This window comes from Mastacembelus armatus, chromosome 8 (genome assembly GCF_900324485.2).
Source record: "Mastacembelus armatus chromosome 8, fMasArm1.2, whole genome shotgun sequence".
In the NCBI taxonomy this organism is placed as follows: Eukaryota; Metazoa; Chordata; class Actinopteri; order Synbranchiformes; family Mastacembelidae; genus Mastacembelus; species Mastacembelus armatus.
In genome coordinates this window covers 18,725,023-18,741,982 of record NC_046640.1, presented here as the reverse complement: position 1 = coordinate 18,741,982, position 16,960 = coordinate 18,725,023, and the positions used below count along the sequence as shown (strand labels likewise).

The following is a 16,960-nucleotide window of genomic DNA, read 5'->3' as shown; positions in this document are numbered from 1 at the left end:
AAAGCCCAATCACTTTAATGTAATCGATAATCCCTTCAATAAACTCTCCATGTATCCTTTTGTAAAGCAGAGTAGGGTTTTTGTCTCAGCCTTGACAGACTGGAAGTCTAAGATATTACAATACCTACATTCCTTTACATTAAACTCACATCTAATTAAATCTCGATTATTTCACCAGCTGAGAAAATGTTTGTACTTAAACATCTTAATATCCAAAGTCCTCCAAAGACAAATGGCACCCAACACTTCAAACCTCACACCAAGTTCAACTTAGAGAAGAACTGATGCAATATTTTGGGTTTAGTTTGAGAAAGTGTTTCACCTTATTACTCTAAGGCTTGTGAGGTTTTCATTATCCTTCCATTGATTCTGATTTGCCCCATGTGATGAGTCACATGCTATGCATCAAGACTTCTGTTCATGATTCCTGTCAATGACAGTCTGCTTTTATCCATCTTGTATATTTCCTCAGTAAAGCCCAAACCAACTATTTAACAATGTGCGCATGTGTCACAAAAGTGAAAGGCTAAACATATTCAGGTGAAGTAAAAAAAATGGATGCCCTGATGAGTGAAAAGCAACAGTGAATCCAGAGGAATGAGAAGAATCTCTAAACACAACCATTATTCACACAAGCAATACTGTAACAACACTGAGCAGCACACAGACCAACAAAATCACGAATTAACTAATACCTGAGTTTTACTAAAAAAAAAAAAAAGCACTTTATTTAATCAAGCAGTTTTTCTCTTTTTCAGAATGGAATGATATGAAAGATCTTAAGTTGAGAGTCTGTCTCCTTTGGAGAAAAAAATCTGAAGGCAAAATGAATGAAAGAAGACATTTTAAAAACTCAAAATGAGTTGAAAGTGCTCAGTCCCAGCCCGGCTTTGTTGCAGAGGCGTGGGAAAGAAGGCCTGGCTCAGACTGCTCCAGGTCTGGGCGAAAGCCAACTGCAGACCAGGTTTACATTTCTTGCCAAACTATCATTGGCAATACGTAAGGAGGGCACTGCTTCTAAAAAAATAATAATAAATGGGCCAACCTTCTACAGTAGAAACAAACAAAAAAAGTAAAACAGCAGCATCCTCAACCTCCAATTACTCAACCATTCAATAATGTGTGTTGTTCCTTCCTATTTCTTTGAATAGGCAGAGCAAAGCTGAACTGGAGGAGTGTTGGGGCAAAGTGGTCAGCACAGGCTGTCCTTGAATATCACACTTGATGTGCGGAGACCTTCAAGCAGTCATTGTGCTATAGCTTGATGGTTCCAGTGGGCAGGCTACTATTACACAGTCTGTAGTAGCGGAGGTCATTCACTAGCCGCTGCACACTTTGAGTGAAGGATGGCAGGTCCTTGGAAGAGAAGAGGAAAATTATACAATTAAATGTCATTTCAGTCTTGGTTTATTTTGAGGCTTATATTATGTGCAACATCTTTAAATCTTTCTTCAAATTATGTATGTAAGTTGGTTGATCCTGTCTAATGCAATCTATATGTCAACTGGCTATAAAATATACTGCCATTGTTATTCAATCCCATAAATGTTTGTTCTCACCCGCTCAAGCTTGAAGTTGCGTGCGAGAACAGCTCGTTGACTGGTGTCCACACCCTGGCAGCCATTGAGGAACTCTGGCATGAAGGCAGAGTAGAAGGCATCAAAGTCAACAGAGGCCATGTTGTAAATGGCAAGAGTGATTTCTTCCTGAAGAAGGTCGTGGCTTTTGTGGAGAAGGACCTGCAGCAGCACGTTGATAAAGTGGAAGAGCATCGAGGTCCGGAAAAGCTTCTGAAGGACAATGAAAGCAGAAGAATGACAACAGGGTTTAGACAGGTTATAATTATGACTACTACAATTTAATGTTGCTAGAGAATCCATGTAATACTCATACGATAATGTGTGGATTACAGGACACGTTATCTTACAGGTGAATTGTGCATATTATGCTACAGGTAGAACAAGGATGATATAAAACTCTTCTTACTCTGTGATATAACTTGTGCTTGCTGTTGAGTGACTCCAAATAGGAAAGATTCTGCTTGAAGATGTGGATGTCAGGCTGCAGAAATGACTGTCCAAAAGCCTGGCAAAGAAATTTCAACAAAGGTCAGAAAATCAAGTTAAACAATAATTAGTTTCTCTTTTAGGCATGTTACAGTTTGCTATTTTTGTGATTTGAAATGTAATCTGTTCCAAACACAAAGTGTAAATCGTCTTGCTTTATTGAAAGAGTACATGGTAACAACTGCAGGCATGTGAATAAACAAACCTGCATGGCAGCTGTGAAGTGGGCCTCATTTTCAATGGTATCTTCGGCAGCTCCTCTTTGGACAGTTGTTAAGACTGAAGTTTTAAAGAAGTACCTCCAGTTTTGATGAAGGATTTGGTATAGCAGCTCAAACATCTCTGCCTTGACGTCTGGGGAAGACCGCTATCAAAGATGAGATCAAATGACCTTCTGTTTTTCACGAAGTGCATTTATTACATATTGCAAATTTTAGGTACTAGCAAATAGATTAATGCAGATGCAAACAAAATGAAACTCCAGAATCTGTAGAAAACTAGCAACCTTAGACAGGTAAACACCAACTGACCTCTGCCACCACTGGGTAAACCTGTTCAATGCACAGAGAGAGGATGCTGGGCAGGAAGGGCTTGAAAGCGTGACCAGGTTCTTGCACCACCACCTGCAGAATTTTCAGGAACTTCTGTACCACTCTACACCCTGCACTGCCCTCTTGCAAAATGCTGGCTGCCAGCTGTTCCCTGGAGCACATATAGTGGGTATTACATTATATTACATAATGACAAGGATGATAGCAGCATTTTCAGTATTTTCCCTATGCCATTGAAAACTTTATCCATTTATAATGATTGTCAAACTACTACAACTAATAAAAGTAAATATTTCTAAAAATTACAGTGAAGTATAAGTTTAAAAATAAGTTTTTTAACCTGGTGAACATGCTGAGGAAAGTGTGGATGATCTGTCCTGTGAAAGCAACACCCATTTGGACTCGCAAAGCTTGAAACAGTGTCAAGAAGAAGGCCAACATCTCATCTGTTACATCTGTTAAAGAGAAGTGACAATTAGCAAAGCTGGCTAGTCAGAGGATCTTTTGTGTTGTAGCTTGTTCTCTTCAGAATTTGTACTGATATTGGGATTTTAAAAGTATGATGCCAGATGTTTGCATACTACCGCTTTACTAATTTAATTCAAATTCATAAACTTTGAAAATTTGTCTGCACTATAGAACTGCCTCTATGCCAATTTCTATTCCGGAGATGATAGCGATGAAAGGCGGTTGACCTTGTTGGAATTTTTTCTTTGAACTTGTGATGAATAGTCAAACTGTAGATCAGACACAAACCTGACTGCTGAATAAACACTGGGAAGAGGCTCAGGGACACTTGGACAGACTCCTGAAGACTCTGGTAACAGATCTGTCGCGATTTGGTGGATTCACCAGAGATGCTGTCCACTATATCTCTGAGCACAGGCAGAGTCTGCTGTATTACTGCTTTCACTGCAGTAGAAAAAAAGATGGTCAGAAAACACAATTATAGAAAGAAACATACACACACAGAAAACAGAAAGTAGAAATACTCACTGTCATCCAGATCAGGCCGCCGTGGAGTAATATTCACTGTTCCTCTTAATATACGATACTCTCGAGTGAGGGCTGCCACTAGACTGGCATGGTTGCTGGAGCGGGTTTGCCACTGCTGCTCATTCTCCGGTAAGTTCGCCCAAGGGAGCAGCAGCATGTTGGATAAAGCCCTACACACCAACATGTAAGCCTGTATGAGCAGGCACATATACAGAAAAGAAAAAACAGACAATTATTTCAAGCCTAAATAAATCCATTATTTGTCTTTATAAATAAATTAGTCTTCATACATATGAAAAATAAAAGCAATAAACATGGACCTCTTGGGGAAGTCTGTGGGTCTGATTATCTGTTGTAATGAGGTTGAAGATGTTCTGAACAGCTGGTAAAGTCACCAAGAACACAGGCCGCACTGTGGATGTGATGGACACCATCAGATGACATGCTGAGAGCAGCAACTTTTCAGGTACCTAGAGACATAAGTGTTAAAAGAAGAACCATTTGGTAACAACACTCTACAGCATGTGATTTAATGACATGGGTTTTAAGCACCTTTAAGGCAAGGCAAATTTATTTGTATAGCACCATTCACACACTACGCAATTCAAAGTGCTTTACAAGGCATGTAATTACATTAAAAGTATGGAAAAGAGAATCTAAAAACAAAGACATTTAACATAAAATAAATTTAAATCAAATAAAGTAAATTTAAATAAGATGTAAAAGCACATTAAGGCAATGAGTTAAACAGCTAAAATATCTGTTATGCACAGGATGTAAATTACACAGATATAAATACCAACAGAGTACATACATCCTCCTTAATGAGCCAAAGTTTCAACATAAAACAAACACCAGTTTATACAGCATGTATCTATGAACTGCACTTTTGAGCCATAATTATAATTTCACAAAAAACAAACATTGTCAAGTCCCCTTTGCATATTTAAAAACATATAAATTACAGAAATTATTTAAATACAGTGTTTTAATTACAATTGTCCTCCAAAATATATGAGGCATGCTACCTTAGCTGTAATGAGTGGGCTACTGGCATCTATTGTGGATGTGATGAGGGTGATGAACTGGCTCTGGTTTTGACCGTGGACCTCACTGTAGAACTGTGCAAGCCAGTGAGAGTAGGCTTGCAAAGCAGCAAGCGCCTGTGCATGTCTGTAATCAAAAATAAATAAATAAAACATACTAAATAAACCATATTTAACCACAAATAAACTACACAGCTACATTTGAAAGTATAACTTGTGTCATGCTAAATTTATTTCATGGTAATTCAGTCCTTCAGTCAGGTATTTCAGTCTTAAATTTTGTTTTTCATGAATTTTTGAGAAACCACAAACATGAGAAACCAAACATTCAGTTTGGCCTGGATTTATATTAGGCCAGTTTCAGAAATAAAATCGTCTAACTTTATAAAACAAAACAAGAAGCTGCTCTGAGAAGAATAAACAGGAAGAAACCTTACCAATACTGTACAATCAACCATGGCAGCTTTTCTGTGGCTTTAATTAATGCTGTGAAATATGGTGTCTAAGTTCACACAAACATTGCACAAACTCTCTTCCTCTATTCTGTTGTTGCCGACATTGTGTTCAAAGAACTACAGTCTTATTAATTGTAAACACCAGGTCACATATACAGAAATAGGGTTATAGTTTCTATAAACATATGATACTTACACATCAATGAGGTCTGGCTTGAGCACGGAAGGCACAGCAGTCTCCAGGTCGTAAAGGCTGGTCTGAGAACCGTAGCAAGTCACTTTGACCAACCTTGAAAAACATTAAACACAGGATTCATAATGAATCACACTGAAGACAAGTGTAAATATTTCTTGTTTTGGGCAAGCAGCAGAACACTGACCTTTCCACCACTGCCAGGGCATCAGTGAAACGTTCAGCAAAAACTTCCCCAATAAAATGCTCAGCCACGCGCCCGACAGCTTGAAGTAGGGAGCTGAGATCCCTGAGAGAACAGTGAAGTCGTCTGCAATCATTCTCTGCAGTTATATTGAGCCTCTGACCTGAAAGATGACAGAACATTTTTATCCCTGGAATCACCACCATTCAACATAACTGTATCTAAAAGGGAATGGAGTGAATTTTTGAAGCATACTCACTTCTGCCGGTGGTGACGATAAACTGCTGCAAACCCAGGTACACATCCAAATTGTCTTGGAGGACTGGAAACTTGAGACAAAAGCAGGATAAGGAGAAGGCTGACACTCGGATGTATCACCATTCATTTATTAACAGGTACTACTAAAGTTGAGTCTTAAATCTTAATTTCAAACAGTAGCACAGAATGAATAAGTATTCCTGTGGTAAAAGTTGAACACACTAATAAGGCAGCAAAACAAGACCAAGTGATGTAGTATAATATTCAGGACAATTTTGCTCCTCCAATTTTGGAAAGTACAAAAATGTTTGGTGTTTCGAGAGCAGACATTTTGTGCTTCTACCAAACAAATTTAAAAATCAGCATACACCACACTAAAAATGTAATACTCCCATGACACCAACATTAAAATACCTAAAAACCACATAATATATTAAGATAACAGCAACAACAATCTCTTACCAATGTGGAAAATGCATGGGATGGGAGAAGCTCCATCACCTTGGCAACCACCTCCAGACTTTGACGCAGATACCTTTGCCACTCGGTCTGTTGCTATAGTTACCAAATTAAGAATGACATTTGGACAGTAAAGTGGCAAATATATCATACTTTTATACTTTAACATGTGCATATCTTAAAGGGGTCAGTACATACAGCCTTAAAATACACACACACACACGAATAAGGTTCTTACATCATCATCCAGAGTCTCATCATCCAGCTCTTCTAGCTGGGCCTGATTGTATCTGAACTGTATACGATTTTGAACTTCCCTTAAGAGGAGAACTAAGGCATCTTTGTACCTGTCAGAAATACAGGGATGTACACTATTTCAAACAAAAGCTACATACAATAAATAAGACCTCAGACATTTTGCACACTGCATATGTCTATATGATATATGGTTGCATTAATATGACAATGTCAGGTTAGTTCACTGGGTGTTTCAGAAAAACACTGAAGGTTATAACCAGGAATAAGTAATTTAAGGGAATGAATACATTTTCTAAGTGGCATACCTGTTTAGAACACTTTCTCTGTCTGCTAGTCGGCTTTTGATTTTGGTTGTTAGAAAATCCAAAAACACACTCCAAATATCCAAACAGGCAAAATAGCCTTCATGGGTAGGCTGAAAAACAGTAAAGCAAGAAAGCAAGTTTGCAGAAAAGCAGTAGAATTTAACACAGTTTGGTGGACTGCATAAACAACCTAATCACAACATTATCATTACCTGGTTGAAGGTGTACTTGAAAAGCAGTGCAAGAAACTCTACAATTGGAAACTGAGGACTAGCTTCAATTCGCCTCAAGTGAACACTGACAAACAGGCGCAGAAAGTCTGTGAACTTTTCCAGGTAACTGTAAGTCAAAAGACACAACCATTAACACAAAATAATGAATTCCACGAAAAACACCTTACAGTAATCTATGTTGGTCACCAATATTATTTCAAAAACCAAGTCAAAGTACACACACAATGTTATGACATGGTGTGTGAGTATTACTACTTCTTCCACTATGTATCGCCCTAAACATTTGATTTTAGAGGCAATTCAAGCTTTGTCTAACATTAGTGCTTTGTGTGACATTAGCAGTAAACAAAGCATTCTACTGAGTTTCCAAATTCACTCATTGGTCAGTTACCGCTGGCTTTGGAGGCTGCCTTTTGTACAGTTGGGTACAATCAGGCATTGCAGTTCATGTCATAGTTTTGAAACAGAACAAGATAAGAAAGGAAAAGAGTGTTAAGGAGTGGTTTATCGTTTGTTTCTGGAGCACTCAAAAGTAGTGGCTGAAAAGAAAATAGGCACAGTCCCTATTAAGTTACATTCACAGGCAGAAAGTAGTTATATAAAATGGTTCAGAATGACACACACATATCAGAGCTTCAGTACATGTGTATGCAACCAGTGTAGAGAGAAGTAGTGATGAAAACAAAGACCGTTTTGATAGATGTATTACTAAGAAACGGCACAATGCAAATTCTAAAAGCAAATTAGACTTGAGTGTAACAAAAGTAAATATGACTAGATACACACTACATGCTGAATTTGTTAATTTAAAATACACTAGTCTCTAGTCTGTAAACACTTCCAATACATAAATAGTATTAATGAACTGACAGAGCCCCACCTCTCATCAAGTTCCTGTAGACGGCTCTTGATTGTATGAGCGTTATTCTCACGTGTCAGCCTCTGCAGAAGAAAGAAGGTTTGCTGGAACATACGAAGCAGGTACTCCTCAAAGTCCATGGGCACACAGTTCTTCGACACCAGTTCATTGACACAAGTCATGGCAAGAACACCAAGCCGGGCACGGTCCACCTTACTGCCCTCGCTCTGCTGTCCATTTCGTCCTTCTCCATTCAATACTGGTGGCATTGTCCCAGTATTAAGCTGCCCATTGGAAGAGGAGGAGTTTGAGGAGATAAAAGATCCTGCCTTGTGCTTTGTCCGTAGATCACAACCAAAACGTGCAAAATGGAAAATGGATGCCAGCAGGGTAGGAGTGATGCTTGTAGACAGAGGGATCCAGCTAAACAAGTGAGCCAAACACTCCAAAACCAGACAGCAGAGCTGCTGACTCTCATTGTCCAATGCGGCCATGGGTTGGCAAAGTAGTTTTGAGTACTGGCTGCCCTGAAACAAACTGCCCAGCAATTCCACTGATAGATGAAAGACACAGAAAATGGTCTGGTTAAATCATGACAACAAAAATATTTAGCTAAGTGCTTGCTGCAGTCACGTTAAATAATACATACAAGCAACTACTACTCCATGATAACCATTTTACTATCAACTCCATGCTACTATATACAGGATGATTCACTTACCACTTTCCCCTGAGGTGGGTGAGGGAGGTGGGGTGGAAGCTATTACACTGTGCTTGTCCCAGTAGGTCTCCAGGATACCTACAGTGGCAAGAACCCAATAAGCTACATAAAGGGAAGGATTTGCACCAAACATTTGCTCTGACTGACAGCCGGACTAATTTTAGGCAGATTTTCTGTGCCAGTTTGGTTTTTTTTTTGGCCACAAGAAATACAGGGCGACTGAATGTTAAAAATCTGATTTAAACCTCATCAGCTGCTAGATAATTAATGGTTATATAAATCAGTTCCACACCATAACTGCACAGTGCCATGGAGTAAACAGTAAGAACACAAATTTCTGATGGATCTAGTCTGCTACCTGCTCTTCTGCTCCCAAATGAAGATAGGTTGCCACAAATCAGCCTACCAGCATTACCACATTGGATAACTTATTATATTAGGAAATCAAGGTGCTCAAAATATTAGGGGTCGTTCTCACCTGTCAGCAGTCCAAGTACGGTTGGTACCTGCTCCAGCAGCAGTTTGCGCAGCTCATCTTTCCTGGCTACGCTCAGGTCTTCTCGAGGACATGCAAGTTCTTCTGACGTGGTTTTCAACATTACTAACCCCAACTGAGCCAAAGCTGGAGACTGGATTAACTGCAGTTTACAACAGATTAAGAGACACAGCTCCATCAATGAAGAAAAAGAATTTGCCCCTTATATATATATATATATATATATAGTCCTTTGCTGTTAACAGAACCTGTAATTTATACTATACTCTATTATGAGGGTTGGTTGACAGTTCAGAGTTTCTGGTAGAGGTCGGACATCCTGTCTAAAACAAAGGCAGCGTCTGCTAACATCTAACACTATTAATAAACTTCCATGAAATGAGATATTAACTCTCATAGAGGTCATATAAATACATGAGTGTGGCTGTGGCAGAATCCTGATGTTTCCTATGTGGAACCTTGCATCTTATTTGATCCATTACTTTTCTTCTCATAATCATGTGGTATCTATACAGACATTAGACACATCCAACTAGTTTTTACCTAATTTTTACTTTTAGACCAGTTCCCTGTGCTGAAAGAAGAGGAGCATGCAAATGGGGAATGGAATCATTTTATAAAATCCACTGTAGACTAATAGCTTTTAATCCTTGCATTTTAAATACTAATACTGTGCTCTGAAGCAATGGTTTAGTCCATCCAACTAACAACAACACAATTTCTTAAGATTAAGAGTTAAATTAAGATTTTTCTTGTAGGTCTTGTCTAGCCACATCATTGTGATATTCGGAAAGCTTTTTGTTGTTTGCAAGCACTAAACCAGTAAAATTAGCAGAAATATAAATATATGTAAACCTGAAATGCAGTTTAAATAAATCTGACACATCATAGCTAAAGTAATACACAAACTTGTTAGGAGAATGTCACGATATCTGAGAACATGTGTGTACTGTTAACAGAAAATATGGTTTTGTAGTCTTGTTTTACTGTGATTGTTTTGTCTCGGTCAATTTTAGTTGCATTTAGGAAGACAACCACCATCACCCAGTTACTGGTGATTTATTGATTTAAACAGAAACAAAATGTTTTAACAGTAGAAATGACAGTACGTCTTACCTGAAGGGTATTTGTGAAGAAATCATGGTAGAACATTGGCCAGTCCTGGCGACCAATGTCCACAATGACTTTACAGAGCTTGTTACGAATGAAGTAGGGCACTGACTTGTGCTGAGCAAGCAGGAGTTTGGGGAGACAGCTACGGATTTCCATCTTGTCTTGGGAAGCAACACCGATCCACATCTTGTTCACCAGGTTCTGAAAGTTAAGGGGAAAATTAGATGTCAAAGCTTTAGCTAAAGAAGATATTTTGGAATAGTTCTCCATAATTTCAGTAAACAGTAATTCCTTTAATTCATTCAACAAAAATGGTTTTACAATATCGTGAAAAACATTTTTCATAAAACATATTCCAATACAAATGAAACACTGCAATTGACACCACCTAAATTTGAATTACTGATCTCAGATATCAATTAAGAAAGCGAAAGTATGTCATCACGGTTCACAGGATAATCTGCCTTTTATCCCCTTATACAGTTAGCTAACTTGTTTTGCATAATTAAACAGGGAAAAAGAATGGAATTGGTTCCTATAAAAAAATACTTAACTCTATGCACTGTGCTATTTTATGTCATAAAAAAAGTTAAGACGACACTGGCTTGTACTTTATTCTGAAAATATGCATCTTTCAGCTCTGTAACTTACTTCAAACACTGTGAGACTGTACATCATTACATACTCATTCCGAGTATTGGAAAGGAAGAACAAGCAGTGCCTCCATGCTCCAGTCTGCTGTGCGAAGTTATTCAACAGCTCTTCTGCAGAAATAAGGAAGTAAGCATGATCACTGACAGTATTTTACTTCACTTTCCTAGACTCAAAGTAATGCGTCACAACACAGGAAGTGTATAAAAAAAAAAAAGCAGCACAAAAATATTTTTCATTGAAATCAAATAAATTCAGGTCACATTAAATACTCTACAGTGACATTGAGACCTACATTGTATTTGGTGATCCAGATTTACTAAGACAGCAATGTGCCGACTGTTACAATGTTGAGAAAATACCACATTGGGGAAAAAAAACATTAGAATCTAAAAAAATCCTTATTAAAAGACTACAAAAGCATTATCTTAAAAAAAAAAAAATTAATAAAAAAGCAAGACCCACAGTGATCATTTTCATTTTGATTAAAACATACCTTCAAATTTGAAGTCAATGTAATTAACTGACCCCAGTGAATAAGACTGTAAAACATGGATTCTTGAGACTTAATGTCACATTTTAATCTCTAATGCATAGGGAGGCAAGACTTACCTATTTCTCTCTTTCGCTCATTGGTCGTGCAGCTGTGAAAGAACTCTGTCATAAGATTCTCCAGCGCACGCAGCGATGCCTCCTCTGAAGCCTAGTGTAGAGTAAAAGGTTAAATCAACCACAAAACCTACATCTACACGTTCTGACAATGTGTCCTTTTGCACTTAACACTGATCCATTAGTGTGGCAAAAATAAGATACACCAGCATCTGTTCATTTGACATAAAATTCATGTCTGCTGTGAATTTATACTGCATGACATATAATATTGATGCACATTAGATGCTCAATTGCAGAACAGTAATAACCCTTTCCATATATGTTCACAAACAAGAAACCCATCCTTACAATGAAGACGGAAAGGCATTGAAATTCTAATATCTTACTTTCATAGACAAGCATTTATTATGCCAAGTTTTATTCCACCCACTTGTTAACGAAGAATGCCTGTATGTATGTATGTATGTCACCCCACACACTGATTCACAGATAAGACCTTTAGTAGGTTTAGTGCTTGTGGATGCATGTACCATCGTGCCTACGGCCTGTGTGAGTCAAAAATCTATCCTGACTTATTCATGCCTACACAGAGAGTTGGTCACTGGTTTGTGTATTATGGCAAAGTCTCATGGAAATGCTACAGTTCACAAATGCACTTTGACTTCCTCACTTTCACTTTGAAGACTGCATGAGAAATACAGGTTGGGCCATAATAAAAATCAAACTGTATTAAAGCAAATCAATTGTGCTGTAACACTTTAGCCGCCATGCTTTTACAAGATGAAGGAAGTGGGGCCCTGCCTAGCAAAAACAAGTCAACAAGACAGCAAATTAAGATTTTAAAGAGCAGTTCCTGTGGCAGGTGGGTCTGAATTCCTCAAATAAGCCACAACTTGCCGTGACTTAACACTACTCACAACAAATATTCGGTTTTGCAAGATGGGCGTCCTGTTCCGTGAAATGGCATAACGAGCTGTAACATCCTGTGAAACCCTAGTTTTTCACAAACCGTTATATGACTGAGCATACAGAAAGGTCACATTAGCATGCCGCGTTAGCAATATGTACGTCTAACTAGTTAAAAAAAGATGCAACGTAAAATGACTTTGGGTCAAACAAACGAACCCAGAGCAGTATGCACCGCATTAGCAAATAAGACAGGTAGACAACATGGACAGCTTTGTAAATAACACACCTTAAATTATACTTACCATGTTTGGCTGGCTCAGGTGCTTTCTTCACTTCACTTAGTCTCGGATTAAGTCGAGGGAATAAGAAAACATTAGCTACTTAGCTACTTAGCCAATTCTGTAGCTAACGTTAGCTAGGCTGTTGCTGGCTAACGTAACCGCAGATGGGCTTCATCATGCTCTGCTCGCCTACTTAGGTCGATACTGTGCGCACTTAAAGTAACAAGATTACACTCAAAGTTGATTTTGCGTTGCTCCAATAAAACACGCTATCGTTTACCCTTACCAGATATATAAGTTTAAGATCGAATCAGCTATCTCGGATTGGTGAGTTAGCTGCATGTCCGTGTAACGTTAGATCCATTTACCGTTAAGTTAAAAACACAGGTATCTTGTTTTCCGGGAACATCTAACACTGGTTGCAGGAATATTTAGCGTCAATAAGCTTTGCGATAAGCGTTTCAAAGCCCAGTCACCCAGCTGCTAACGCTGCAGCGGATGGCTAAGTCGTTAGCTTTTCTAGAAGAATGAAGCTAATTTTCTTCAGCTAGCTGTCAAACGTTCACGACAACTTGCCTTTAGCGGTACAGCCTGTAATTATTAAGCAGCTTTACATGCACGTCTTAGTTATGTATTTCACAAATTTGTAATAACACTAAATATGTAATACTATGCGCGCTTGTTCCTGTTACTCTCATTTGCAACGAATAGGGCGGCTCAAAAAAACATAGCTAGCTTGCTGGTTACAGGGTTTGCTATGCAACTTCCTCTTCTGCTGCAGAAATCAACCAACCCGCTGCTTTGAATGTATTATAGCAGTCACTGTAATACCAGGACGAGCTTTCTAACTGTGACACATATTACGTAGTGAGCATACAAATAAATTATTGTGGGTGAATTATAAATGAAAAATTAGTTGCTCAAAAATAATCTGCGTGTTACATATATATATATATATATATATTTTAAAACATGACAGCTGTTTTGACCTCGTTGGATCTGCAATACTTCACTGCTTTCATTTCTAATGAATGTTTAATGTATTTTCATGTGGTTTTCTCCTGTGTAATATCTAGTTCAATGCTGTTACTTCTATGCAAAGACCATTACGTTTTATCTTCTGTTGGATCACAAAGTTAATAAGAATTTTGTTTAAATTATGTGTATGGACAATAATTGTGGCTGCCTACTACATGCTTCCGTACTTGTATAATATGTATACTATATACTGAATGTACTATACACAGCAATACCAGTGTTACTGTACGTACCATGTATACACTAAGGATCCAATCAGGTTTATGCGGGGGAATCCGGTCACCTTTGACATCCAGTGCCCACAGAGCCACATTCCACACTTGCTGCTACAAGTATATTTCCCAAGAAGTAAGAGCCTTTGACCATCATCCACTTAGCATTTAAATGTTTAGTCTTTCCTACCTGTACAAAGTGGGCTGCACCATGGAATCCAAATATTCAGCTTAAGAAGTCTAATTATATGTAGGGCACTATAAGAAACACTAAATATACTGTTTCATATCAGCTGCAGATGATATACTTATGTTTGCTCCCCCAGGCAGGTAAATCCCAAAACTCTACAGTGTTCTACAGGCAAAAGTGTAGTTTTCCTTTAATGTCAACAGGGACTGTTGCCCAGGAATGTCTGGTTAAAAGGTTGCTTGGTGTTGGTAAGCAAAGAATTTGATCAAAACATCAAAATGAGCACTTTTGTGTAAACACAAATCTAGATTTTTGTTAGCCACTGTACTTACCATAAAAATCATATTGTTGATGTAGTCAAAAAGAATTAGTCTTTATTATATAATCGACATTCAAGTTGGGTACAGTGTTATCAATATTCCAGTGAAGGATATTTATATTATATAAGCAGGGTTTTTGATATTTATTTCTATGTTACCTTTGAAGGCAGGACCAAGACAAGAGACACTGAGGCATCTTCAAGTATATCCTTTCTCCTTGGTTAATTCCTTGTCAAGGTCAAGGTTCATGACTGTGTGCTTGACATTTATCTTGGACATGTGCTGTCTTTGTGCTTGCATGCTATATGCCCAGGCCCTGTCCACACCCTGACCCTCAGTTCTGAAGGGTTCCCAGTTAGGGAAGGGAAAACGTCCAGCTACCACCAAGGCATCATCAGGAAGCTCAGCCTGCAACTTCTCCTGCAATAATGAAAGCTAGAAACACAAGAGCATAGTTAGAACTTATACAACACTTTCACAAAAATGTACAATTTTTAATTGTACCTTGACAATATGCTGAGAGATTTTTTGCTGGTATCTATAGTCTAGCTCAGGTTGTTTATAACAAATTGTAGTCATCTGGCTTAAACAGTATTCCAATTTACCAATGTATTTAAACTATTTTTACATTAATATAAATTCTGAGGGGAAGAACATTTAGTCTCTATGTTCACCATTAAGTTCCTGCAGGTGACCCATCCCACCTCATCACATGATGATCTCATTTATTAATATTGCTTTACTACCACATTTGCTTGGCTATATGCTACATGGAGATGATCTGTACTTTGGATATCTGTTCATTGTGTTACTCACCACACTGGGAGCCAAAAATACTGTGACATTCTTGCATTCTGTCAAGTCAACCTGTGATGAGATACAATGCAGGACAGAAATAGGACAATAACTTTGTTAGCAATTCACCTTCAAATAAGAAAAATACAATGGAATCAGTGTTAGAAAACTTACAGTAACTTCCTCTGACTATGACTACTAGTATATACTGCCTGAAAGGATCTGAAATAAGCTGTGAAATCTTCAGGAACACTGACTATGTGTATTATGTGTGGAGATATTGAAATCATCTTTGCTAATAAGAAAACCGTTGTTATGATGTTGTTAGGATGTTGTTAGGATGTTTGATTGTGTTATTTGTTATCTTTTCCTTCTGGAGAAATAAAATTTCCATTCAAACAACCACGTTGTTGCAGTAATATATTGCTGCAGATACTAGTATAAAATGTCATTTATAGGTTGTTGGTGTAAACTCAAAATTTACACAATAGTGTTATTAATGGTATAAAACAAGTGACAAATATCAAACCTTCCAGAGATCTTCTCGTCGATACGACACTTTACCATGCTGGCCTGCTCTCCATGCATGAAAACGGGCCAGGCGAACGAGCCACGGGTTGAGCTCATAACCTACAGCAGGAATAAAACCCTGCCGACTGGCTTCTAAGACCTCAAGGAACAAAAACAACTACAGTTAAAACCTATTGCTAATCAGTGCAAGTCAAAGGTTTCAAAATATCTTGCTTGTACTTACAATGCGGCCATCACCAGATCCCAAATCCACAATGCCCCCCTTTCGACATCTCAACAATGTCATTACATTATCTACTTGAGCTTTGCTGGCAGGAATGTAGGGCACCTTGAAGAAATTTTAAAAAGCTTCTAATAAAACAAAATATATATCTCAACCCTTTCAAGTGGTGCATTTAGCAGAAACGAAGTTGCATTAATCGTTATTCGACATGTTATGAAGATATAGGCCTTACCTGTAGCCTCAAAGGGACTCTGCGGAAACCTGGCTGAAGGATTCCCACCCACATTGCATATACAGCAAGCCCAGTGCCAGCTGCTATCTGAGCAACACCCCAGCCACCAAGAGGCCTGGCCTTGAGCTCAGCAAAGACCTCATCTGTTGTGTCGTCATCCATTCCTGGTTAAAACGTATAGTAGCATAGTAGTTAGCTATACATATATTATATAATGCAATCCCATACAACATGTCTGCCACACATTGTTCATTTAGGAAGATCGGGCTTACTGGTTTGGCATCTAGCTTCGGGTCTGATATGTAATGTCAGTTTACTAACCGAGTCGCTCTGTGACAGACAGACTGTGGCTCAGCAGTTTGATGATCACATCTATTTAAACATGCCGCTATGTTGCTACAGACAAAACCTAACAATCGTACTTTTATTCGGATAATAAATAATTATCTCACTGACCTGGTTGAGCACGGGCGGACACATTACACCGTGGGACCAGTCCATCTGCGAAATAGTCCGTATATCCGCGAGCTTATTCACATGAGTTCCGGAAATGTGACATTGACAAGACATATTCATTGGAACTAATTATTAGATTACAATGAATTTTTACTATTCACTTTCTTACAATTTTATGGGTATTAGCTTATCGCTATGCTATCTAATCCTGGTAATCAACTTCCTGTACATTTGATCTATTTAGAAATGTATTTAGACAGATCAAAGCAACTCATGTTTTTGTTTCATGATTAAAATAAAACTGTTGTTTATGAACA

The 16,960-nt window shown here is 38.2% G+C and overlaps 2 protein-coding genes across 2 annotated transcripts; both read right to left on the bottom strand.

The window, feature by feature from the left end:
* Nucleotides 1-696: 696 nt before the first annotated feature.
* Nucleotides 697-13,481, bottom strand: xpo6 (exportin 6). The gene is made up of 24 exons (XM_026324397.1): nt 12,668-13,481; nt 11,457-11,547; nt 10,845-10,957; nt 10,197-10,394; nt 9,063-9,222; nt 8,585-8,662; nt 7,885-8,416; nt 6,984-7,110; nt 6,772-6,881; nt 6,447-6,555; nt 6,212-6,304; nt 5,751-5,820; nt 5,495-5,654; nt 5,311-5,403; nt 4,642-4,786; nt 3,934-4,083; nt 3,614-3,803; nt 3,374-3,529; nt 2,958-3,072; nt 2,597-2,768; nt 2,272-2,433; nt 1,987-2,085; nt 1,560-1,790; nt 697-1,356 (listed from the first exon to the last, which is right to left on the bottom strand). The coding sequence occupies exons 1-24, from the start codon at nt 12,668-12,670 to the stop codon at nt 1,255-1,257; spliced, it is 3,459 nt and encodes a 1,152-aa protein (XP_026180182.1). The 5' UTR covers nt 12,671-13,481; the 3' UTR covers nt 697-1,254.
* A 953-nt stretch (nt 13,482-14,434) lies between these two features.
* Nucleotides 14,435-16,710, bottom strand: antkmt (adenine nucleotide translocase lysine methyltransferase). The gene is made up of 6 exons (XM_026324402.1): nt 16,644-16,710; nt 16,188-16,351; nt 15,956-16,060; nt 15,731-15,871; nt 15,223-15,273; nt 14,435-14,841 (listed from the first exon to the last, which is right to left on the bottom strand). Exons 2-6 carry the CDS (start codon nt 16,347-16,349, stop codon nt 14,605-14,607), a joined length of 696 nt encoding a protein of 231 aa, XP_026180187.1. The 5' UTR covers nt 16,350-16,351; nt 16,644-16,710; the 3' UTR covers nt 14,435-14,604.
* Between the last annotated feature and the right edge of the window lie 250 nt (nt 16,711-16,960).

What these genes read in the sequence shown, in the direction of transcription:
- antkmt (XM_026324402.1), bottom strand. Translation starts at nt 16,349, where the DNA reads ATGGATGACGACACAACAGATGAGGTCTTTGCTGAGCTCAAGGCCAGG. An exon ending in GAGTCCCTTTGAGGCTACAG is followed by an intron (nt 16,061 to 16,187) that starts GTAAGGCCTATA and finishes AATTTCTTCAAG; the next exon opens with GTGCCCTACATTCCTGCCAG. An exon ending in GATCTGGTGATGGCCGCATT is followed by an intron (nt 15,872 to 15,955) that starts GTAAGTACAAGC and finishes TTGTTCCTTGAG; the next exon opens with GTCTTAGAAGCCAGTCGGCA.
- xpo6 (XM_026324397.1), bottom strand. An exon ending in CGTACTTGGACTGCTGACAG is followed by an intron (nt 8,663 to 9,062) that starts GTGAGAACGACC and finishes TTGCCACTGTAG; the next exon opens with GTATCCTGGAGACCTACTGG. An exon ending in AGCACAAGTTATATCACAGA is followed by an intron (nt 1,791 to 1,986) that starts GTAAGAAGAGTT and finishes ATTGTCCTTCAG; the next exon opens with AAGCTTTTCCGGACCTCGAT.